The sequence below is a fragment of the Pocillopora verrucosa genome, chromosome 11, assembly GCF_036669915.1.
Source record: "Pocillopora verrucosa isolate sample1 chromosome 11, ASM3666991v2, whole genome shotgun sequence".
Taxonomy (NCBI): Eukaryota; Metazoa; Cnidaria; class Anthozoa; order Scleractinia; family Pocilloporidae; genus Pocillopora; species Pocillopora verrucosa.
Window position 1 is genome coordinate 6,351,211 of NC_089322.1, and position 25,481 is coordinate 6,376,691.

General features: G+C 41.2%; 2 protein-coding genes and 1 pseudogene across 12 annotated transcripts in view; 2 read left to right on the top strand and 1 right to left on the bottom strand.

Moving 5' to 3' along the window:
• LOC136284396 (uncharacterized) overlaps positions 1-24,574 on the top strand; it is a 31,043-nt gene extending 6,469 nt beyond the window's left edge. For 5 of the 11 annotated variants that reach the window (XM_066174691.1, XM_066174694.1, XM_066174695.1 and 2 more), the window contains 7 exons: positions 223-375; positions 1,329-1,483; positions 3,517-3,669; positions 4,629-4,781; positions 6,751-6,858; positions 9,366-9,406; positions 19,141-24,574. In XM_066174691.1, the coding sequence (XP_066030788.1) occupies positions 19,154-22,837 (3,684 nt within the window). In that variant the 5' untranslated portion in view covers positions 223-375; positions 1,329-1,483; positions 3,517-3,669; ... (2 more) ...; positions 9,366-9,406; positions 19,141-19,153 and the 3' untranslated portion in view covers positions 22,838-24,574. Of the gene's footprint in view, positions 1-222; positions 376-735; positions 864-968; positions 1,018-1,328; positions 1,484-3,516; positions 3,670-4,017; positions 4,162-4,628; positions 4,782-6,750; positions 6,859-9,365; positions 9,407-19,140 lie in introns of those variants that run through there. The other 6 variants (XM_066174692.1, XM_066174699.1, XM_066174693.1 and 3 more) reach the window with 6 other exon arrangements.
• LOC136284116 (uncharacterized) lies at positions 9,698-10,633 on the bottom strand. Its single transcript, XM_066173936.1, has one exon. The coding sequence runs from the start codon at positions 10,631-10,633 to the stop codon at positions 9,698-9,700; it is 936 nt and encodes a 311-aa protein (XP_066030033.1).
• On the top strand, positions 15,692-19,095 carry LOC136277054 (uncharacterized; annotated as a pseudogene).
• Positions 24,575-25,481: the final 907 nt, after the last annotated feature.

The window sequence follows — 25,481 nt, forward strand, 5'->3', positions numbered from 1 at the left end:
CCGATATCCTGAGTGTGTCAAACGAATGAGAGAACTGCTATGTTTAGTTAGATAATAATGCTGAAAAAAAGCAAAAAGCAGAAAGCAGATTACCCCCGCTACGATTTGGTTAAAGCTCCAGAATTTTTTGTGAAATATATTATCCGTTGTTTTAAGGACAACGGCACAATATTCGATAAAGTATTATCGTTTGATGCGCTTCTTTTCACCTATGATGCACAGATCGGGACGTTTGGATTGCAAGGAAACAGCTAGGAGTCTTCCTCGTGCGAACCAAGCCATCACGATCCACAGCGGCAGTTAAAAGGTCGAAAGAAAAACGATAGCATTTGATCAGCCTTATTCAGTCTCAAGGCGCTGAAATTAGCCATACTGGTAAGTACATTGTGTTATAGTGTAATTTAGATGTTTCTGTTGCGGGCCAGGACTTGCTAATTTTGAAACTGAAACGAAACATCTAACGGCTTTCGGACAACCAAGTATCTACTTTTCATTTATGTGAGCAATGTGAAATGATGTCTATTGCGAGGAATTTTTTACCAACTGTTGAAGAGCGAATTAGCTTTAAAAACTAAATGAAGATCAACAAGTCAAGGCACATTGCTGTGTTATTTTGCTGGGGGCTAAAACTTGACCAGTGATGTGGCCCAAGCGAATTCAATAGTTGTCAGTAAAACAATTGATATAATACCAGCAGGGCGCAGCTATTTAGGGATGTGAATAATATGCATCGCGACAACGCCAGATTAGCTTTCGCTTTCGAGTTCTTCGAGTGTTTTGTTGACTACAGAAAGCGGCCAATGTTCTTTATCGCAAATGAAGTATGCATACCTCACTGAAAGGTTTCTAAAACTTTAACAACGGTAAGTGTACCTCAATTCACTTACATGAGAGTTATGTGGAGCAGATACAACTCGTTTCAAACGGAAAATCAACAAACATACATTCTAGAATATTTATATTGATAGGGCATACCCTGGAGGAGAAGGAGCCTGAGAAAACTGGTTTAGCGAAAAGGTGAAATTGCACGGGAATTTCTACTATCGTCACTTTAGATTAGTGAAAAGTTTAAAATTGACGTTATTTGATACACTTTATGACTTTATTATCTGATATGCTGCGTGTGTCAAATAAACGGTAAACCTGCTTCGTTTAGTTGGACAATAATGCTGAAAAAAGCAAAAAGTAAAACGCTTACTATCCCCGCAACGATTTCGTGAAAGCTGCACAATCTTTGGTGTGAAAATTATCCCTTGCTTTAAGGACAACGGCACAATATCAGATAAAGTAATATCGTTTAATTCGCTTTGTTTTCTCCTCTGATGTAGAGATCGGGACGTTTGGATCGCAAGCAAAAGGCTAAGAGTCTTTTTAGTGCGAGCCAGGCCAGCACGATTCACAGCAGCAGTAAAAAGGCCGAAAGACCAACGACAGCATTTATCAGCCTTAGTTGTTCCTCAAGGCACTGAAATTAGCCTCACTGGTAAGGACATTGTATTATAGTGTAATTTAGCTGTTTCTGTGGTGGGCCAGGACTTGCTCATCATGAAACTGAAACGAAATATCCACCTGTTTTCAAACAACAGCGAGAAATGCAGTACTAGTCTTCGATCTTGAGACTGATAAAGGATCACGAACTTTCTTGTCGATTTAGTCATTGCGTATGTTTTGATGTTGGGGAAGTTTTGCGAATGTATGTTGTCTAAAAGAACAGCGTAGAAATAATCTGTCAAAAACAACTCTGCAGCTGATTACAGATCTTTTTCGAATTTATCGTTGTCTATAAACATTTTCCCCCAATTTTGTAGCCTTATACGCTCTTAGTTGGCGGTGCATTTTGACGAAGAAATTGTTAGTTATGTTTTACTGTTGAAGATTGTAAACTTTATACCGAACTGTTCGTTTGAAAGTTTATCCTCCGGTGAAAGATTCTCAATTTGGAAATTTTTGCTTGTTTGCTCTCAGAACTGTTTCAATGCAATTCTAAAAAAAGACTTTGATTAGAACATTCTAGAAGAGGACATGCAAATATGGTTGACCTCTTTTCAAGAGCTTTCTCCAATTACTTGAAAGGACTGCGGTTAGAAAATCGCCAAATTGAGTATTTTCTTGACGTTGTCTTTTGTCTGCTTTGTATTCAGAGAGGGAATGTGGAATGTTTGCAATTAAACCCCGTGCCCCTCTCTCCACAATATTTTATTACTTTTATTATACTTTTAGCAATAAAATATTGCTTCAAGGACCGTGGGGGAGCTGATGTGCTTTGCTTTCCCACTTTGTAACTTTTTTGCCTACCCCGGACTAAACAGCTCTGCTTACACTTGACGAATCAGCCCAGAAATGTGAAGTTTGCGGTTATGGACGCCATTCAAAAAGACGCAATGTCATTGGATTATTATTTGTTAGGGTCACAGTACGTAACACGCTGGTTGCACTTTCATGTTCCTGTTTACGAGTTGAAGGAGTGTTGCGTATGAGCAATTTTTGTTTCTTGTCTTGTTGAAATTTTGACAAGATTTTTAAGAGAAAATAGATTATCTTCTCTCAATTGACTCAACCCAGAAACCTGTCTACGTTACTTAAGCGAATCAAGAGAAATGGCCCGTTGGTATGACGCCATATTCATTTGATCAACGCTATAAAAGTATTGTCTTTTCCATTTCAAATTTCTCGAAGTTTTTTGCTTGTAAATTATGGTCGCCTGGATTAGCCCCCTCTCAAGAGAGCCACAAATTTTGTAGGGCGAAAGAATTTTGAATAATAATCTTGACCAATGGGTCAATGCACATCAAAGTGTCATTTTTCTACGGAAGATAATTGACGACAAACCGCAACAAAGGGAATAAAAATTAGTTTTCATTCGAATAAAATGCATAGTACCCTCAGGCTGCAGCTATTTAGGGACCTGATTAATGTGCTCTACGACGAAGCCAGATAAACGTTCGCTTTCGAATTCCTCGAGTGTTTTGTTGAATACAGACAGCAGCCTATGTTCTTTTTCGCAAATGAAGTACTGCTACCTCATTAAAAGGTTTCTAAAACTCTGAAAACTGTAAGTGTACTTTAATTCACTAACATGAAAGTTGTGTACTATAATTTTTGTGAGAATAAACAAAGATACATTCTAGAATATTCATGTTGATAAGATACACGCTGAAGGAGAAGGAGTTTAATAAATCAGGTTTGGCGAAAAGGTGTAATTGCATACACTGCGATTTCTACTATCGCTACTTTCGATTGGTGAAAATATTATTAAAAGTGACGTTATTTGATACACTTTATGATTTTATACTCCGTTATCCTGAGTGTGTCAAACAAATGAGAGAACTGCTATGTTTAGTTAGTTAATAATGCTGAAAAAAAGCAAAAAGCAGAAAGCAGATTACCCCCGCTACGATTTGGTTAAAGCTGCAGAATTTTTTGTGAAAAAATATTATCCATTGTTTTAAGAACAACGGTACAATATTAGATATAGTATTATCATTTAATGCGCTTCTTTTCACCTATGATGCGCAGATCGGGACGTTTGGATTGCAAGGAAACAGCTAGGAGTCTTCCTCGTGCGAGCCAAGCCATCACGATCCACAGCGGCAGTTAAAAGGTCGAAAGAAAAACGATAGCATTTGATCAGCCTTATTCAGCCTCAAGGCGCTGAAATTAGCCTTACTGGTAAGTACATTGTGTTATAGTGTAATTAAGATGTCTCTGTTGCAGGCCAGGACTTGTTAATTTTCAAACTGAAACGAAACATCTAACGGTTTTTGGACAATTAACCAAGTATCTACTTTTCATTTATGTGAGCAATGTGAAATGATGTCTATTGCGAGGAATTTTTTACCAACTTTTGAAGAGCGAATTAGCTTTAAAAACTAAGTGAAGATCAACAAGTCAAGGCACATTGCTGTGTTATTTTGCTGGGGGCAAAAACTTGACCAATGATGAGGCCCAAGCGAATTCAATAGTTGTCAGTAAAACAATTGATATAATACCAGCAGGGCGCAGCTATTTAGGGATGTGAATAATATGCATTGCGACAACGCCAGATTAGCTTTCGCTTTCGAGTTCTTCGAGTGTTTTGTTGACTACAGAAAGCGGCCAATGTTCTTTATCGCAAATGAAGTATGCATACCTCACTGAAAGGTTTCTAAAACTTTAACAACGGTAAGTGTACCTCAATTCACTTACATGAAAGTTATGTGGAGCAGATACAACTCGTTTCAAACGGAAAATCAACATGCATACATTCTAGAATATTTATATTGATAGGGCATACCCTGGAGGAGAAGGAGCCTGAGAAAACTGGTTTAGCGAAAAGGTGAAATTGCACGGGAATTTCTACTATCGTCACTTTAGATTAGTGAAAATTTTAAAAGTGACGTTATTTGATACACTTTATGAATTTATTATCTGATATGCTGCGTGTGTCAAGCAAACGGTAGACCTGCTTCGTTTAGTTGGACAATAATGCTTGAAAAAGCACAAAGTAAAACGCATACTATCCCCGCTACGATTTCGTGAAAGCTGCACAATCTTTGGTGTGAAAATTATCCCTTGCTTTAAGGACAACGGCACAATATCAGATAAAGTAATATCGTTTAATTCGCTTTGTTTTCCCCTCTGATGTACAGATCGGGACGTTTGGATCGCAAGCAAAAGGCTAAGAGTCTTTTTCGTTCGAGCCAGGCCAGCACGATCCACAGCGGCAGTGACAAGATCGAAAGACCAACGGTAGCATTTACCAGCCTTATTTGTTCCTTAAGGCACTGAAATTAGCCTCACTGGTAAGGACATTGTATTAAAGTGTAATTTAGCTGTTTCTGTAGCGGGCCAGGACTTGCTCATCATGAAACTGAAACGAAACATCCACCTGTTTTCAAACAACAGCAAGAAATGCAGTACTAGTCTTCGATCTCGAGACTGATCAAGGATCACGAACTTTCTTGTCGATTTAGTCATTGCGTATGTTTTGATGTTGGGGAAGTTTTGCGAATGTATGTTGTCTAAAAGAAGAGCGTAGAAATTATCTGTCAAAAACAACTCCGCAGTCGATTAGAGATCTTTTTCAAATTTATAGTTGTCCATAAACATTTTCCCCCAATTTTGTAGCCTTATACGCTCTCAGTTGGCTGTACATTTTGACGAAGAAATTGTTAGTTATGTTTTACTGTTGAAGATTGTAAACTTTATACCGAGTTGTTCGTTTGAAAGTTTATCCTCCGGTGAAAGATTCTCAATTTGAAAATTTTTCCTTGTTTGCTTCCAGAACTGTTTCAATGCAATTCTAAAGAAAGACTTTGATTAGAACATTCTAGAAGAGGACAAGCAAATATGGTTTGACCTCTTTTCAAGAGCTTACTCCAATTACTTGAAAGGACTGCGGTTAGAAAATCGCTAAATTGAGTATTTTCTTGACGTTGTCTTTTCTCTGCTTTGTATTCAGAGAGGGAATATGGAACGTTTGCAATTAAACCCCGTGCCTCTCTCCCCACAACCCACTCCTGCCGATTCGAGAATTTCTCAAAATATTGCTTTAAGGACTGGGGGGAGCTGATGTGCTTTGCTTTCCCACTGTTGTAACTTTTTTACCTACCTCGGACAAAACAGCTCTGCTTACACTTAACGAATCAGCCCAGAAATGTGAAATTTGCGGTAATGGACGCCATTTGAAAAAACGCAATGTTATTGAATTATTATTTGTTAGGGTCACAATACGTAACACACTGGTTGCACTTTCGTGTTCCTGTTTACGAGTTGAAGGCGTGTTGCGTATGAGCAATTTTTGTTTCTTGTCTGGTTGAAATTTTGACAAGATTTTTAAGAGAAAATAGATTATCTTCTCTCAATTGACTCAACCCAGAAACCTGTCTACGTTACTTAAGCGAATCAAGAGAAATGGCCCGTTGGTATGACGCCATAGTCATTTGATGAACGCTATAAAAGTATTGCCTTTTCCATTTCAAATTTCTCGAAGTTTTTTGCTTGTAAATTATGGTCGCCTGGATTAGCCCCCTCTCAAGAGAGCCACAAATTTTGTACACTTTTGTCGGGCGAAAGAATTTTGAATAATAATCTTGACCAATGGGTCAATGCACATCAAAGTGTCATTTTTCTACGGCAGATAATTGACGACAAACCGCAACAAAGGGAATCAAAATTAGTTTTCGGTCAAATAAAATGCATATTACCCTCAGGCTGCAGCTATTTAGGGACCTGATTAATGTGCTCTACGACGAAGCCAGATAAACGTTCGCTTTCGAATTCCTCGAGTGTTTTGTTGAATACAGACAGCAGCCTATGTTCTTTTTCGCAAATGAAGTACTGCTACCTTATTAAAAGGTTTCTACGACTCGTTTCAAACGGAAAATAATCAAGCGTACATTCTAGAATATTTATATTGATACGACACACGCTGATGGAGAAGGAGCTTGATAAAACAGATTTGGCGAAAAGGTGTAATTGCACGGCGATTTCTACTATCGTCACTTTAGATTGCTGAAAATGATATTAAAGGGACGTTACATTTCATCATCGGATGTGCTACGTGTGTCAAATAAATGAAAGAACTGCTTTGTTTAGTTAGATGATGATGATGAAAAAAGGATAAAGTAAGAAACAGACTACCCCCGCTACGATTTGGTTACAGCTGCAAATTTTTTTGTGAGAAAATTATCAATTGTTTTAAGGACAACGGTACAATATTAGATAAAGTATTATCGTTTCATGCGCTTTGTTTTCACTTCCGATGTACAGATCGGGACGTTTGGATTGCATGCAAACGACTAGGAGTCGTCTTCGTGCGAGCCCGGCTATCACGATCCAAAGCGGCAGTGAAAAGATCGAAAGAAATTAGCCTCGCTGGTAAGTACATTGCTTTATAGTGTAATTTAGTTGTTTCTGTAGCGGGCCAGGACTTGCTAATTTTGAAACTGAAACTAAATATTTAACTGCTTTTGGGCAACCAAGTATCTACTTTTCATTTATGTGGGCAATGTGAAATGATGTCTAATGGGAGGATTTTTTTATCGACTTTTGAAGAGCGAAGTAACTTTGAAGACTAATGAAGATTGACGGGTCAAGGCACATTGTTGTGTTATTTTGCTGGGGGCAAAAACTTGACCAATGATGAAACCAAAGCGAATTCAATAGTTGTCAGTAAAACAATTGATATAATACCAGCAGGGTGCAGCTATTTAGGGATGTCAATAGTATGCATTGCGACAACGCCAGATTAGCTTTCGCTTTCGAGTTCGTTGAGTGTTTTGTTGACTACAGAACGTAGTTTATATTCTTTACCGCAAATGAAGTATGTATACCTCACTAAAAGTTTTCATAACTTTGACAACCGTTAATATGCTTCAATTCACTTTCATAAAAAGTGATTAGAGGCAGATACAACTCGTCTCAAGCGAAAAATAAAGAAGCGAACTTTTCAGAATTCTTATGTTGATATGATATTCGATGTTAAGAAAGAGACTATTATCTGGAAGAGAATCAGCTTGTTGAGACTGTAACAAGATGAAATATCATGCTGATCACTGTAATTTCTTCCATCGTCCTCAGCACAAGTTACTTTAAATCGATGAAAATGTTATTGATTTTATTTTAATACGCTTTATGATTTCATGATCTTATATTCTGAGTGTGTCAGCTTAACTACTGATCAGAAGTGCTGTCTTTAGCGGGACAGTAAATTTGAAATAAGGAAACGCGGATTATTCCCGCTTCAATTTTTTCAAAGCTCCAATCTTTATGGTGTGAGAGCTGCCTATAGATATACCAGCTGTGAAAAGACTGCAACAGCCGAGCAAACAAGACTTCAAAACATATGAGATGCTGTGTCTGTGAGATCACGGAGGAACGAAATAAACAGCAAAAAAAAAGTAAATACCTTGAACACTTACGCTCTTCGCTAAGTGTCTTCTTCAATGGATTTGGTCCAAATGTCAATATTTCATAGAAGGCCTCGTATTATTTCAAATGGATCTCTTGGCTTAATTTGGGGAAAGTCTTTTACTAAGCGGGCTATATTCATTAAAGTCTACCCGTCATTTTGACTTTTCTTCGACGATCAAATCTTTCAGTAGAGTGAAACCAAACGTACCCAAGAGAAACTAAATTATCTTCTCTCGATTGACGCAACCCAGTAACCTACCCAATAAAGTAATTACTTTAGCAAATCAAGAGAAATGGCCCGTCGGTTCGACATCATATTAATTCGATCGGCGCCTTAGAAGTATTGTCTTTTCCATTTAAAATTTCTCGAAGGTTTTTACTTGTAAATTATGATCTTCTGGATTAGTCCCCTGCCAAGTGAGCCACGAATTTTCTACACTTTCGTAAGGCGAAAGAAGTTTGAAAAATAATCTTGACTAATGGGTCAAAGCACATCGAATGTGTCATTTTTCTACGGCAGATAATCGACGAAAACCGCAACAAAGCGAATTAAAAATAGTTTTCAGTCAAATAATATGCATAGTACCTGCAGGGTGCAGACTTTAAAGCTTGTGAGATTTCTATTCTGGGACATAAAGAAGGAACGAGATAAACAGCAAACAAAACAAATGCTTTTCGTTAAGTTTCCTCTCAAATCATTCTGTTCCAAATGTCAACATTCCATAGAAGGAAGCTTTTAATTTCCAATAAATTTCTTGGCTGAGGGCTTGGAAAAATCCTTTTTCTCGGCAATTTTCATCAATAACCCCGTTTCGTTTTCACTTTTCCCTCATTACGCATGACCAGACGCAAATGTAATCCTTGACTGATTACCGTCACATAAGCCGTGAACAGAAAGTAAAAAAATTTTTTCGAATACTTGCAAAAGATACCTTAAGGAAGAGAAACTTACTAATTGTGGCAGTGTTAGATGCAGAAGGCGCAGAATAGCTGCTTCCGCCGGCAGGAATCCAGAATGTCCAACAGCTTATAGAAGAAGTTTTGATATCCATTATATAATTGGGTCAAAGCGTTTCAAATGTCTGTGTCATTTTGTGATAGGAAGTGAAAGACCGAAAATAACAACAAACTACGCTCAATACTTGTTAATTCAAGAAATAACTTCCGCGTCGCCCTGCGTTTGTTCAGTAAGAAATCACAGATGAAGTCAAAATGTGGCGCGAACAAAAAGGTGGCACACGAAGCGCAGCTGACTGCGTCTACTGTCCTTGCCACATTTGTGATGTCATCTGTGATCCATTATTGTTAAGAACCCGGGCAACATGGATTCTATTTGTTTTATATGCTGCATTTGTCCTCCAATAGAGCATAGGTAAGAACCAATCACAGCGCCTGAGTTTTTTGCTTATGACCTTTGCTGCTGGTGCAGCTTTAAAAGCAAGTGATTCTAAATTGTTAACCTTTGATTGCAGACAGTTCAAGTATTCCCAAGGTTTTTCAAACTCCTAGAGCGGTATGTATTACCTAAATCACTGAATCCTAAGTAAGTTCCAAGTAACCTTTTAAACGGAGGCTGCGTGACATGACTCTTAGGCAGTCACGGTTAGGTTAAGATGTCGGAAATGATTCTAAAAAGTCTGCTATGTTCCGAAACTTCACGTCTGTTGTATAAAAAACAACTTGATCTCCCTCTTTCTCACACTGTTCAAGTCTCACGCTCTGGTCTCTCTCATTTTGAATATATTATATGATCCTATTGTTAAATCATCTGTCACCTCATCGCAAAAATATCAATCGGGAACAATTAACTTTGAATAATCCTGACACAAACCCCTGTTTTTCTCCAACGGAGAATAGTACCGCCCGAGCGTTCCTTCCCCGCTTGAAGTTTGGCAGCTCGAACTGTTCCCTCCCGTCCCGAAATCAGACCTTCCTCTATTCCAATTTTCCATTTGTTGCGATTTCGTTCCTCGTCTTTGATGATGGGTGTATTTTGACCCTTGCTTTTCATCCGGTTTCGTTCTCGCAACCCTTGTAAATATTCAGCGGTCCACCTGAACCACAAAGCATGCTTGCACTTTTGCAGGTAATAAGCTCTTCTGCGCTGATCAAATTCTCTTAGATGGTGTGGTGCCAGTTTTGGTAGCTGGTTTGATTGAAGAAATAACATTGAGTTAGGGGTGGGCACTATTACTTCGACGTAACATAAAGTGCGGTTTTTCGAAGCAATCTCCACATCCAGTACCACTTCACATAGTGCTGTTAAGGTCAGCATTCCGCTTCCGATAGTCTTGTTTAAAGTTGTTTTGACCAGTTCGATGAGGCGCTCGAATTGTCCTCCCCGCCAAGCGGCGCGGCTGAGGTTGAATTGCAACTTGATGTTCTCATGTGCTAGGTAGTCTTGTATCTTCTCGTCACGCTTAACTTGTTTGAGCCACTTCTCGGTGCCGACAAAGGTTTTCCCATGGTCGGAATATATCTTCTCTGGACGCCCACGACGCAAGATGAGCCATTTCAAACTTCTTAGGAATTCTCTGGTCGCCAGGTTTGGTAGCACTTCCAAAAATAATGTTCGAGTAAGACTGCATGGGTACCATGCAAGATAGGTCTTTCCTTCTGTTTTGGCTCTGATACAGTACTTAATGGGCCCTGCAAAATCAACCCCAATAACCTCTAATAGGGTGCTCCCCTCTGTACGGTCAGTGGGAAGGAGTCCAGGGGGTGGTGTTGCCAGTGCCATGGCCTGATAACGCTTGCGGCCTGAACACGCCCTGAGAACTTGTTATGCAAGTGCCCTTAAGCGCCGTACCCATTATTGCTTAAGTCTTTTGGTCATGGTAAGGGCCACTCCTCTGTGCAATGTGTCGACGTGAGATCAGCGAACTAACTTGCGAGTGAAGGGCGAGGAGTCTGGCAGAAAGATGGGGTAATGGCCTTGAATTATTCCTTTACACTTTAATATTCCCTCTTGATTTCTTTGCACATTCAACTGTAAGCCGTGTTCTTGAAATTTCTCGTTCAAATTCGCTTGCTGTTGAGCTCGCTTGATTTAGAACGTTGTCTGTTTCTCTATTTCTTCAATTGTAAGGGGACCAACGACTATCTATTTCTGGCGGTTCTTACGTTGTGGAGGAATCTCGCGATTCAGGCAACACACGCCACAGCTCGTGCTTCTCGAGCAGCTCATTGAAGGCGTCGTAGTTCTCTGTTTTCTCTATTGATAGAGCAAACAACTCGCGCGTTTGTTTTACTTTTTCTGGTTTTGTTTCCTGAGTGGATGTCGTTACAAGGTCTGGCGGCCAGTCCTGTGGCTTTGATATTCTAACACCTCCTCCCCGAATCCCCACGTCCGCTTCATTCTCTTCTGTTGGTACATGCCTCCAGTTGATTTGATTTTTCTGAAACTTCCTGACTTGATATTCGACGAACTGCATGTATTCGCCGTTTTCACGGATCCAGTGCAGTGCTAATGTGCTATCCAGCCAACCATAAACACTTCCTACGGGAAAACCCCCCAGGACTTCTTTGACGTTTAGCACTAGATTTGTAGATATATGTCCAGCCACTAGTTCTAAGTGGGGAATCGTGAGTCCTTTCTTCGCAAGCCGCGACTTTTCAGTCACAAGGCCTTGATTCGTGGCTGATGGTTGATCCGCTGCTGCAAAAGTTGCGGCTGGAACTCCTTTCCCGCTTGAGTCTCCAAATGTATGTAAGTCGATTGATAATATCTTCCCCTCATACTTCACTACGTTTCTTGGCGCGTTTACGTGCTCTGGAAGACCTTGTTTCCATTTTCTCCATTTGGCTTGTAAGTCACACGGTGGGAGGCTATCCCACGCGAACCTAGTGCCACAGGCATATCTGTAAAGGATTTCCCCGGAGAGGGTCACGGGCGAAGCTAGTCTAAGTGGATTGTAAATTTTTGCGACTTTTCCCAAGATGTCCTTTTTTTTCGGCCTAGCGGTTAAGGTAGGGAAGCTGACCTGAATTTCGTCCTTTTCTTTGTCCCAGGGGATTCTCAGCAGTTTTGATTCGCCCTTTCTGGTACCCAGTTATTGTTTGGCGTAACTCTGACTTTCTTTATCTTAAGTCACAGTTTCAATCTCTAACTCCCGATTGTTTGAATGCCACTTGTGAAGCTCGAAAGTCGCCTCAACAAAAATTATTGTGGATGTCATCTTGAATTCTGACGCTTGGTTTGTTGTCTCACCACCACTGATTAGATCGTCTTCGTACTTAATGCGCTCTATCTCCTCTACTAGTTCCAGGCTCACCAATTTGTATCGCTGTAGATGTTGTTTGATAACTGCGTCTAAGAGGAGTGGAGACAATGCTAAACCAAAGAGTACTCGAGTGAATCGCAAGGTTTCTACTTGCTTGCTTGCCAGATCTTTTAACCAATGAAAGTGTAAGGCTTCAGACGTGAATTTGTAAAAGAGCTTGTTTTAAATCGCCAGCTATTGTCACGGGATAAAACCTATTTCATATAAACAAGTTATAAAGCTGGTTCTGTAGTGGAGGGCCGATTTCGCGACACTCATTAAGTGAGGGGACACTTGCATTTGCCCTTGCAGAAGTATCATTGACAATACGCATCTTTGTAGATTGTGCGTTCTCACGCACGACGGTTTTATGAGGAATGTAGAACTCTATTCCACCCCTGACCACATCGTCGGCGCGTTCCACGTTCCCTTGACTCAGTTGATTCTAGATGATGTCGTTGTACCTCTCAAGCTTGTCTTATTTCTCTAACTTCCACACAAGATTTGGAAACATTTTAAACTTCCGCTGTGATTGTTCGGTAAGGGAGGATGATTCCTTTTCCATGGCAGGCTCCTCTCGTATCGCCTTCTGGACTCTAGTTAGTTGCTCTTCGTGAACGGTTTCCTGGTTTTCACTTGATATGTCTGAATTATCCTTTAGCCCCAAAACGTCTAACTTGCACAATTGTTTGTAATCGATTGCGTTGGTCTGCGCTATGAACATGTTGCTGAGATCCAACTCCGTACTGGGTGACAAGATTGTCCAGCCGAACTTCGTATATTCTGCCATTGGTTCTCCCGAGCGCCCACTCTTGGTCTCTTCCTTGTTTTTATCTTAGCATACTCGTTTGTTCCAAGGATCAGATGAACGAGGAAAATCGCCTTCTCGTCGTTATCATTCGAGGTTACGCCCTTCAAATGAGAAAACTGCGCTACTATTTCTGTGCATTTTGGGTTTCAACAACTCTTTGTGGTCAGCCTTGTTTACTTCGGCTTCTAAGGTGAATTTGCCATCTACGATTCGAATTGTAGGCCTAGATGTCCATCGCTTTGTTTGAAGTACCATACATTGTTTCAATACGCTTGAATTGTTGACGGATCGGACGCAAATGGAAACATTCCAGAACCGTTGGTGAAGCGTGGGAACTTCTGGCTCCCGTATCCAACAATGCTCGACACTTAACACCATTCACGTCAAATGTGACCATGGGTTACACCAATCATTTTCTCTCTACGCTCGTTGCAGTCATCAGCTGGTCTCGCGATGTAGGTCTCTCGCATATCGACGTATGATGTCTTCGGCTACAGATCTGGCAGCCAGAACAACATTTGCTCTCAGCAGCGCGGTGTCGACTTCCTGCAAAATTAAAACACAGTTGTTTCAGACCTAGTTGTTACAATTGTAACAAAATTTTTACAATTCACAGCTCTCTGTTCAGTTGCGTTGTTATTTCGTTTGCAACGAAATTTTTTTCGCGATCGCAGAATTTAACACCTGGCTTCCCTGCACTCGCAATAAGATTTATTTCCTTCCAACTTTTCAAAGCTTTTATCAATTGTGGAAAGTTCCAGTCCTTTCAGTCTATTTCTCCTCTTACTAGATCTGCTTTTACGCCCCTTAGTTTATCAAACACACTCCTTGCATTTCCTGTCACGTCTTTCAATTTGCCAAGTGTCTCCAAACATTGCACATTGTACACGAGCTTCGAGGATAAGCTCAGGTTGTGTTCCTGTTATGACAGGCAACTTCGCGATGTTCTGGACTTACTCATTCACGATCTCACTAGTTTTCTCATGTTCGCCGAAGAGGATATTCTTTGCCCCCTCGTGGCGCTCTGTTGTGAAAGGCAGTCCGTCTATCTCCGTTCGAACCTTTGGATCAACCAGCTTTTTTAGATATGCAAACTTGGTCATAGATACTAGGTTTGCTTTATCAATTTCAGCTTGAAATTTGTTCAAGAACGGCAGCCATGCTTCATACGTCCCATCAAACTTTGTGCTCTGTAGTTTTGGTAGCTTTGTTGTCCTTTGTTCACTCTGATTAGCCTTCTCAACTGGTTGTTGTTGTTCCTTGTCCTTTTCCAGTTGGCGTTCGAATTTTAACTTCATCTCTATTTGTTTTCTTTCGAATTTAAGCTCCTCTTCACGAGCACGGGCTTTCTTCTCTTCTTCGTCCTTTTGCTTTCGACGTTCGATTTCTTCATTCTTCTCCACGAGCCATTTCTCCAGTCGCGAAATTTCTTCGTCAACTTCGGCGATCGATTCTTTAATGCTACTGCTCCAATTTCCAACGTTTCTGCGCTTTTTCGGCCCCGAACATGGTCCGCTCAACCCTTAGTTTAAGCGCGTCTGCTACTTTTACCAAGGCTTGTCGGTTGTCGCTATCTCGCTCAACTGTTTCTAGGTTTCCCTTTTCCACAATGCCGCGTGTTTTTTTCATAAGTGTACAATAGCATCTGCAAAATTCTTTGGTCAGCATCATGCTTCGCGAGTCCCGTCGGAAGTGCCACTGTGATGCAAATGAGACTAAAAGGTCTGCTATGTTCCGAAACTTCACGTTTTATTTTATAAAATTAACTTGATCTCCCTTTCTCTCACAATGTTCAAGTCTCACGCTCTGGTCTTTCTCATTTTAAATATATATGATCCTATTGTTAAATCATCTGTCACCTTGTCGCAAAAAAATCAATCGGAAATCAATTAGCGTTGAGTAATCTCTGACAAAGATTGAAATGCGAGACGTGATAATTAGAGTGATAGGTTTGAGGAAAGAGCGTTCGAAATTTGTGAAGTGGTGAACGTTGATGATAAACAATAAAACAGGGATTTGATGATTGGGAGTAGAGTGTACCCCGCAGGTTCGGTACATTTTTTCTTTAGACGGATGACGCCTCGCCCACTGACAGGGGAGCGCACGGACAGGAGAAAGGCATTTGTATTCAAAAGGAAAGAGGGAGAACGTGCGTGAGCCTAGAGCTCCTTCGTGCCTTAACTGTGGAGATTATTACTGGGGAAATCCTGCGATGTTAAATTGTGTTACAACTGTAGACGAGAGGGTCATGAGGCAAACCACTGCAGGAGTCGCCCATGTTTCAACTGCAAGTCGAGACACCACACAAGCCTATGGGACAAACCATCAGTAAACGGACCGAGGGACAACATGAAGTTCACCACATACACCCTGGCTCTGAAGATAGATCCTTACGGGCCATCATTCCGCTAGAGGTTCAAGGCGTTACATTGTGGGCATATTTGGACACGGGATCTGGTAGGAATTTTATATCCAAAGAAGCAATTAAAAAGTTAAATCTGAAACCCTCACGCCATGAAACGCGCCGAATCGTTACCATAAACGGCGTGCAAAGACACTCCGTGCCCATATCAATGTGAGAATTCATTCCCTGGACGACACAACAAGCGAGCCGATAGAAATCTCTAGAAGTGAGTATACGACTTTTACAACCGCGAAAAAGCCGACTATTGGGAAGTTAAAATCAAAGTACGAACACGCCTGAGACAAGCTGTTCTATAAGACGAGGAATAAAGAGTACCCAATACACGTGAAACTGGGGGAAACGTTGAAGGGACGCCCTGAGGATCTCACCGTGGATAGTACGACTTTTGGTTGGGTAATACATGGAGGAGAAGATTACGCCGATAACAAGTTTATGTATATCAAGGAGGCAAACGAATACGAGAAGCTATACAGTCTAGACGTATTGGGAGTGGAAGACAGAGCAGAGCATGAACAGTCAGAAGTGCTCAGCAGTTTAACGAGAACATCACAGGGGAAGCGAACGGCAGGTACGAAGTGAGCGTGCCATGGATCCAAGGAGGTTCCTTAGCAAGTACAAACGAAGAACAGTGCAGATGACGTTTTTGTAGAGTTGAAAGGAAGCTAAGCCAAGATCCCAATTTGAAGAAAGAGTACGAAAAAATAGTAAAAGACCAGCTAGAGGAAGGAGTAGTGGAGGCTACGTCCGAAATACCCGCAGCAGAACGCACGTTTTATATGCCACATAAACCAGTGGTTAGGGAGACTGCGAGCACAGCAAAAGTGAAAATGGTTTTCGATGCTAGTGCCAAGCCACACCCTCTGGGAAACAGTATCAACAGGTGTATGTACACGGGTCCACCACTGCAGCCCTTACTGCGGGGCATTTTAATCAGAGCACGCATGTCCACACACATCTTAATGGCAAATATTCAGAAGCATTCCGACAGATTGGCGTCAGAGCGAAAGATAGAGGTTCCTTCCTACTCTTGTTCAACACAAACGGTAGAGAGAAACACTTGAGATTCACTGGAGTACCCTTTGGAGGAAATTCAAGCCCATTCTTGTTTGGGGCTACCCTCAACTATCACTACGATCAGCAAGATGAAGAATGTCAAGAAACCATTCAAGCGCTAACAGAAATCACGTATGTAGACAATTTGATGAAAACAGGGGAAGAAGTAGAGGAGCTAAAAGAATTCAAGAGGGAAGCAAATGGCATTCTGGAGAGTGGGAAGTTTCCCGTCCACAAGGGGGAAGCAGACATTGAGCGCCTAAAGAGCGAAGACTCGACATACCCAAGTCAGATCCTTGGGACGGTCCGGGACAAGAGAGGAGACATACTAGAGGTGCAATTACCAGAGCCCCGTGTCAGCCATCGACAAAGAGAGTACTAATCAGCCACCTAGCAGGTATTTACGACCCACTGGGGATAATGTCACCGACAACTGTGAAAGGAGAGCAGATCTACCGAGATGCATGCGACGAGATGAAGGGTTGGAACGCGGAAGTTTCAGAGAAGCTAAAGAGGGAGTGGATCAAATGGTCTACGCAATTGAAGCCTGTGAGAGTTCCAAAAAGCATAGCAAGAGGAGCTGGTCGAGTGCAAGCCGTACATCTTCATTTATTCGCTGACGCCAGTAACGATGCAACCATAACCGTAATCGAAAGCACGGCAGGAGTAGTTCAAGGTTTACTCACCTCAAAATCTAGAATCTTAAAACGAGCCACATCTACTGCGAGACTATAACTAGTGAGCGGTCAGATGGCGGAAAACATGGTCCGAAATCTACATGACGCCCTGGAGCGATTGCTTATTGGTTCCATAACTGTATGGATGGACGGTATGGACGCCCTGTACTGGATCACCAATCCGGGAAAACCTTGGAAAGTTTTCGTAGGAAACCAAGAGAAGAAGATGGCAAAAATCCCCAGCGAGATAGGAGTCAGCTGGAAGTACTGCCAACAGAGAAGAATTTGGCTAATTTGGCAGGTCCAAAATGTGGCCTCTAGATGAGAAGCAGCGGCCGGTGCAGCTAGATCTTCAATGCACTAAAGACGTCAACGATGAACAAAAACCTACCAAGATAGAAAGTACCTACGCTAAGGATCATAAACCCGATGAGTGGGAAACAATTCTAGCAGGAAACAGGTATGGGAATACTCTGCAAGTAAAGGCGTGGGCACTGAAGTTCTGGAACAATTCCCTAGCATAAAGACGAGCAACTGGGAAGACAACAGGCCCCTTTACAACGGAGGAGATTGTGGGCGCAAGGAATCGTTAGGTCAGAAAGGTCCAAAGTAGTACGCCGCCAAACTTGTAAGCACCTGGCTGGGAGTTATTCGAGGACCACGCAAGCATTTAAGGTGTAAGGAAAGAATACCTGGTTATAATCCAATATACATTGAGGGAGGCCTATTTGGCTAATTTCTCATACGCATGGGCAGATACTGCATCTGGGAGTGGCAAACACAATGACAACCTTACAAAATCACTGGTGGATTTCAAGGCTGAGGTCCAAAGTCAAGAAGTTTATCAATCGTTGCAACATTTGACAGGTGTTCAGCACAAAGCCCTACGGATCCACATTTACAGCAGAAATGCAGAGTTTTAGTTCGGAAGGTGGGTAACCATTTGAGACAACTGGAGTGAATTTCGCGTGTCCACTCGACTACAAGATCACATAGAAAGAGCGAGGAAATTGACACGTTTTAATATTTATCCATGCCACTTCGAGAGTTGTACATTTGGAGGTAACCAGACCACAGACGGCGAAGGACACGAACACGAGAAGGACACGACCGCGTCTTATCTTTTTAAATAATGCATCGTTATTTAAAGCCAGTGCAAGCTGGATAAAGAAAATACGCAAGAGCGAGAGGCTGCAAGATCATCTTGCAAGAGAAAACATCAGATGGCAGTTCAACCTCTCTAGATCCCTATGGTGGGGAGGGTGAACGAACGTTGATGATAAACGATAAAACAAGGATTGACGACTAAGAGAAGAGTGTAACCCACAAGTTCGGTAAACTTTTTCTCTGAATTTATTTTTGTTTTCGATCTCTAGCTTCAGAGTTATCATTTATTTCCTTTCGCCGAGAAACCACCGGATACGATTTCACGTGAATTGAAGTTAACTGTTAGGTGTGTCATGCTTGATCTAAGTGAAAAGTGACGATCCGTTCCCGGCGTAATTTTGTTCTTGGGCTGAATGATTCAATGTCAACATTTTAACCTAATTTTTTCTCTCTTGTGTGCGAAGTGGGCAAATCAGGTGAGATCTGTAGAGTTCCGTATTTCAGGTCGACTGTGTCTCGCAAAAATACCTATCCTGGGATCAATTGAGCACTGAAAGAAACGAAAAAATTAATAAATAACTGAAGGAAGAAGATGATTTCTTACACACATAAACCGCGTCTCTGATGCTTCACACTCTTTTCTGTATTATAATTATGTTATGAGTGACAGTGAATCTTTATCACTCTCTTTTCCTCCCTTCTAATAGCCTCTGACTCCATTTAGCCAACTGCTTTTAGAACGAGATTTTTTCCATTTCCCTTACCCTCCTCTCTCCTATACAACTGACATGAATCGTGGTAGGTAAGTGAGTGGTTAAAAATAAGTACGGCAAAACCATAAGAGGATCAGCAAAGGTATAGTGACCAATGACATATCCGAAGTGGGTATTAACATTACTATGGTTTTCACAGGATGTAACTGATAATGGCCACTGCTTTAACGTACACCCCAGAGGAACTTAATTACTTCAGGATTTGTTACGTTGTCACTGACATAATAACTGACGGTCTGCGAATCATCTTCAAACAAGAATGGAACAAACGACACAAGACAAAATTCGGAGAATGGAAAGATAAACGTAAAAATGGATACGACTTCTGGGATGGCGAGAAGGATGAAAACAGAAAAAGAAACGCTCAGATGTTAAAAACCATGAAGAAAGGCAACACAGCTCAATGGGATTGTTCCATGCTGTTTTACGCTATCCTGTATTCAGATTGCATTGGTAAGTGGCGCAATCCTCGTCTCGAATTATCGATTAAATCAAACGTGGACGAACTAAGGGAAGTTCGAAATGACGTATTTGCACATGTAAAAGGAAGCAAACTCTGCGACAAACTTTTCCATGAGGCTCTTAGGAGGGCTAAAACTGCATTCGACGAACTCGATCTCCCCACACGGAAAATCGGTGAAGTTCAAAATCAGGAAAACTTCCCTACAGAGGGGTTAACCGAAGTTACAATGAAGTTTGAAAAATTGAAACAAAAATACAAGGAAAAGGAAAAGGAACTTCAACAAAAAGAAGAACAGAGGCTTGCCTTAGAAGAGCAATTACATTCCGATGTCTCTCCATTTCGCATTCTCCCTGCCAAACCTAGCCACGACATCACTCCTCGGGAATCTGGAGTCGGTGAAGTTTTAAAAAACCTCAAAACACTAAAAGGCGCCAACGATGGGTTGAGCACACTGTATTTGTCAGGAAATCCAGGAAGTGGAAAATCTCAGCTGGCCCGTTTAGCAGCCAAGCGATTTTACGACGAAGTCAAAGAAGTACCTTCCGCAGCTTCATTTGTCATGACGTTGAATGCTGAAAACTCAGAAGCACTTTTAGAATCGTATGTCCTTTTCGCTCAACATTGCAAATGTCCCGGGTATGAAATAACAAACACTTATGGCTCCAAGGAATTGAACACAGACGAGAAGATTTCATATTTTAAGACCTTAATAAGTACAAAAATTAAGTATTACGCTTCATGGCTGTTAGTAGTTGATAATGAGACCAGCGAATCTCGTACAAGCGATTATTTGCCAGATGCAGACAGCGAGTTGTGGGCAAGGGGTCAGATGCTAATAACAACACAAGACACTGCGTCTATATCGTTGTCAAGCTCTTCCATACAAAATATCTCAATCAGCGCAGGAATGCATCCTGATGATGCATGCTCTCTGCTTAACCTCCTTTCTGGTATCTCAGATGCCAAGATGGAAAAAGAAATTGCAAAAGAACTAGACTACCAGCCACTTTCATTGGCAGCCGCAGCCACGTATGTGAGACAAGTTCGTCAGAATAAAGGAACCTCGAAATTTGGCTGGACCGACTATTTGAAGAAATTGAAAGAGGGGAAACGAAGAAGTACTGAAAGCATTCTTGCTGCGACAAATACAGCCTATCGGAAGACCATGACCGAAGCAATAACACTCGCCGTCGAAAAGGCGATGACAGATGACATAATTTGGCATCACACGTTCCTTTTTCTCTCAATGTGTGCATCACAGCCGATCCTGCAAGACATTATTACCGAGTATATCAAAGCAATTGATGACGATTTTGAAGATGAAGATATGATAAGAACCAGGATGAGTCAATGTTCACTGTTGCTAATTGAAGAAGAATCAACTGGTGTTTATATTCGAGTCCATGGTGTTGTTCTTGATGTTATTAAATCAGCGATAAAAGGTTTCGCAAAGGATCAAAGCTACAAAGTGGTGTATGACGCGGTAATGTCTTTCTCAAAATTTGAAGAGCTAGAATCTATTGTTGTGGGAACAAGAATAGTTCCCCATCTTAAAACGTTGAGCTTAAAAATTGAAGACATGTCACTCTGGAAAGGAGTACCAGAAGCGACCGAAAGAGCCTTGTGTAATTTTCCGGATAGCCTTTGGAGCCTTCATTACATGTGCCTAGACCATTGTGAGTATAGAGCGGCCCTAGTCTATGGTAAATGGCTCTTAGAAATTCAAATGAAAAAGCTGGGACCTGAGGATCTTGATGTTGCAGATTGTTACAACAATCTGGGTACTTTACACAGTGATCTGGGCGAGACAGATGAAGCAAAAGACTGCTATATGCGTGCACTGAAGATTCGTCTGAAACAGCTGGGACCTGAGAATGTTGATGTTGCAAGGTCTTACAACAATCTGGGTACTTTACACAGTGATCTGGGCGAGACAGATGAAGCAAAAGACTGCTATGAGCGTGCACTGGAGATTCAGATGAGACAGCTGGGACCTGAGGATGTTGATGTTGCAAACTCTTACAATAATCTGGGTACTTTACACAGTGATCTGGGCAACACAGATGAAGCAAAAGACTGCTATAAGCGTGCACTGGAGATTCGTCTGAAACAGCTGGGACCTGAGCATGTTGATGTTGCAAGCTCTTACAACAATCTGGGTTCTTTACACAGTGATCTGGGCGACACAGATGAAGCAAAAGACTGCTATAAGCGTGCACTGGAGATTCAGATTAAACAGCTGGGACATGAACATGTTGATGTTGCAAGGTCTTACAACAATCTGGGTATTTTACACCGTGATCTGGGCGACACAGATGAAGCAAAAGACTGCTATAAGCGTGCACTGGAGATTCGTCTGAAAAAGCTGGGCCCTGCGCATCCTGATGTTGCAAGGTCTTACAACAATCTGGGTACTTTACACTGTGATCTGGGCGACACAGATGAAGCAAAAGACTGCTATAAGCGCGCACTGGAGATTCAGATGAAAAAGCTGAGACCTGATCATGTTGATGTTGCGACCTTTTTAAACAATCTGGGTACTTTACACAGTGATCTAGGCGAAAGAGATGAAGCAAAAGACTGCTATAAGCGTGCACTGGAGATTCAGATGAAACAGCTGGGACCTGAGCATGTTGATGTTGCAAACTCTTACAACAATCTGGGTACTTTACACAGTGATCTGGGCGACACAGATGAAGCAAAAGACTGCTATAAGCGTGCACTGGAGATTCGTCTGAAACAGCTGGGACCTGAGCATGTTGATGTTGCAAGCTCTTACAACAATCTGGGTTCTTTACACAGTGATCTGGGCGACACAGATGAAGCAAAAGACTGCTATAAGCGTGCACTGGAGATTCAGATTAAACAGCTGGGACATGAGCATGTTGATGTTGCAAGGTCTTACAACAATCTGGGTATTTTACACCGTGATCTGGGCGACACAGATGAAGCAAAAGACTGCTATAGGCTTGCACTGGAGATTCGTCTGAAAAAGCTGGGCCCTGCGCATCCTGATGTTGCAAGGTCTTACAACAATCTGGGTACTTTACACTGTGATCTGGGCGACACAGATGAAGCAAAAGACTGCTATAAGCGTGCACTGGAGATTCAGATGAAACAGCTGAGACCTGACCATGTTGATGTTGCGACCTTTTTAAACGATCTGGGTACTTTACACAGTGATCTAGGCGACAGAGATGAAGCAAAAGACTGCTATAAGCGTGCACTGGAGATTCAGATGAAACAGCTGGGACCTGAGCATGTTGATGTTGCAAGGTCTTACAACAATCTGGGTACTTTGAAAAAACAGAAAAGAAAGAGAGTTGATGACCCTGGAGCTGTTTTGAAAAAGAAGAAAAGAGACTCGTGTTAATAGTTTAGCAACTGTGCTGATTCATAGATGTTTTTGGTCTTTAATTTAGGTTTACTCGTTGTGTTTTCTTTGCACGCGAGAACTTAGACCGTTTTAATTTTTTCATAATATCTTGCAAAATTTGTGCTTTTAATATTCCGATCTGGAAACTTGCGCAATTGATATGGTTTTATTTCTGAACAAGTAGTTCATTACTTTCTCATTTCTTAGGTTGCTACAAAAGGTTGCAGTTCGACGGATAATCAACAGTCAGAATATGCACCCAAGTAAAGAAATTTTGAAGTTGCTAATCAGTGCATCTTTTTCAGAACCGGGCTCTTTTAAATTGATGATTTTTATTCATATTCATAATTAAGAGAGAGTATCCATAAAAGCGGTCCGGCCGATCTAGCTTGAAAATAGATTTCGCTGATTCCTTGTACATTGAAAGACTTTCATGTCCTTATACTAGCACCACAATCCACTTCATCTGATCTTTTAAATTTATCGAGTTATGAGAGATTTTCTGATCAACCCAGCGAACACTTGTAGCGACCCATATCGAGGCTCAAATTTAAGGTAACACTGGAGGTCGATTTTACGAAAACTGTCATGCCCTTTATAAAACAAACACAAAAACGAGCGATTTAACAAAAACAATGTTTTACTAGCTGAAAAAAGAGTAGAAATAGATATTATTAGATATTAGAACAAAATCCATGATATTTCGTTGTTCACAGAAAACGTATTAAATTTTCTACTCAACGCTTCAGCACCTTATAATTGAAAAATCGAAAACTGCTGCTCACCTCCCGCACCCGCTTCTCTCTCTCTCTCCCCCCCCTGCCACATGTCATCAAGACCCACGTGAGCCTCAATCACAAGAGTCTAATCAGCGGTTGTCTTAAAGAAGTAAACATCATTTGTTCCGAACCTCTTAGAAGGAAAAAAGTCTGGATAAACTAATTTGCTAACATGCCACAGTAAACTAAGAAGGAAATCCCGTTACTTCTTCATCAGTAGCCGTTTAAGAGAGTGTCTCTGTAAGAGCGGTCCGGTCGATTTTGCTTGAGACACGGATTTCGCTCGTTTCTCGTGTGTTGTAAGACATTCATGTATCTATACTAAAACCACAATTAGTTTGATCGGATCTCTTTATTTTTCAGAGTTTTACGGAAATTAAATTTCACTCGAGCGAAGGCTTGTTGTGACACTTTTCAAGACTTTAATTTCATACAACTTTAGAGGACAATTTACAAAAAACTACGGAACTCAGCAAATAAAAAATACCACAGCCATGTATATTAACTCTATCTTATCTATCGAGGCGACTTTCGTAAACATCACGTGTCAATCAAGGAAACAGGAAGACTTGAATGACACCTTATCGGTTCGCCTAAATCAAACACGCCAAAACCGATCAAATTCAAGGTAAATTTTTGAAAAAGTGAGGCGTTCTTAACTGATCCAACTAACATAGCTAGGAAGTAGGTGCCATAGAAAAGATAACTACGGAAAAAAACTTTGCGGCCCGACCTTTACGAGAACTTCATAACTCCGTGAACTTACCTAATTTTCGGCAATCTCCAAGTTTGGCCGCCATTTTGAGGGACTTGTCAACATGAAGCGTAACCGATATAAATCAAGCAGGTTAATCTTAAACCGTCAGAAATATATAAGAAAGCAATTCAAATGAACTTTTCTTTCAATTCAAGCGGCAAAATTTGAAATTGTTTGTTAAACTTACCATCCCCATGCGACCATTTATTCCAACAATACAAACACTACAACTTTCTGAATTCCCCTCGTCGATTCCACCGCAAGAAATAACCTGTGCCACCCAAGCTTCGACTCGAATGTGAAGTACGAATCAAATAACATAACTGCTTCATCTTCGCGGCAATATCACGCTGGTATTTGATTTTCCGATCGACAAGAACGGGCATCAAGAATCGATCGGTTTGTTTACCTCGTAAACGTGACCGCTGACCAGCTGCTTAGTGAAAACAGTACGGTTCAGTGGCGAGGAGCGGGGTGAGGGGTGGATGCGGGCAGATTATCAGAAGGTTTTTGGGAACATTCGATAAGCATTAGGATTCTCAGTCTTAATGCGAAGGCATACTTCGTGTTGCAGACAACTTTTGTTTTACTTAGTATTCTTTTTTATTTCAAATACACTTCGTTCCAAATAGGACTAGCATCAGTTCATAGATTTAGAAGCAAATCTTTACCACGTAAATAAATGTGTTTAGATAATCGAGATAACCATTGAACCTCTTGTATCGCACTGGAAATAACGTGTCTTGTCTTTGCCCAACTCTGAGAGCGTGGATCGGCGAGGACGCGAGATACGAGTCTCGCGTCTCGCGGATTCACCATTAAAACTGCAATAAGCGTGTAAGTCTCCTGGCCTTTAATAACAACACCACAAACCAAATTCGAATGAAGATTTATTGTAGCCGACGTGCTTGGTACTAAGAGTGTGCATACAAACAGCGTGGGTTGAAACTAAAACGGTAAAAAAGCAAAAAAAATAAAAGTTGCGACTAAGGTAAATTAGAGTAAGGAAATAACAGAACTGCAAAACGAGGACTGTGAAGTACACTTACATTGTTTCGGCCAGAGAAAACTGCTGTAAAGCGGACTGCGAATAACGCGAAGAGAC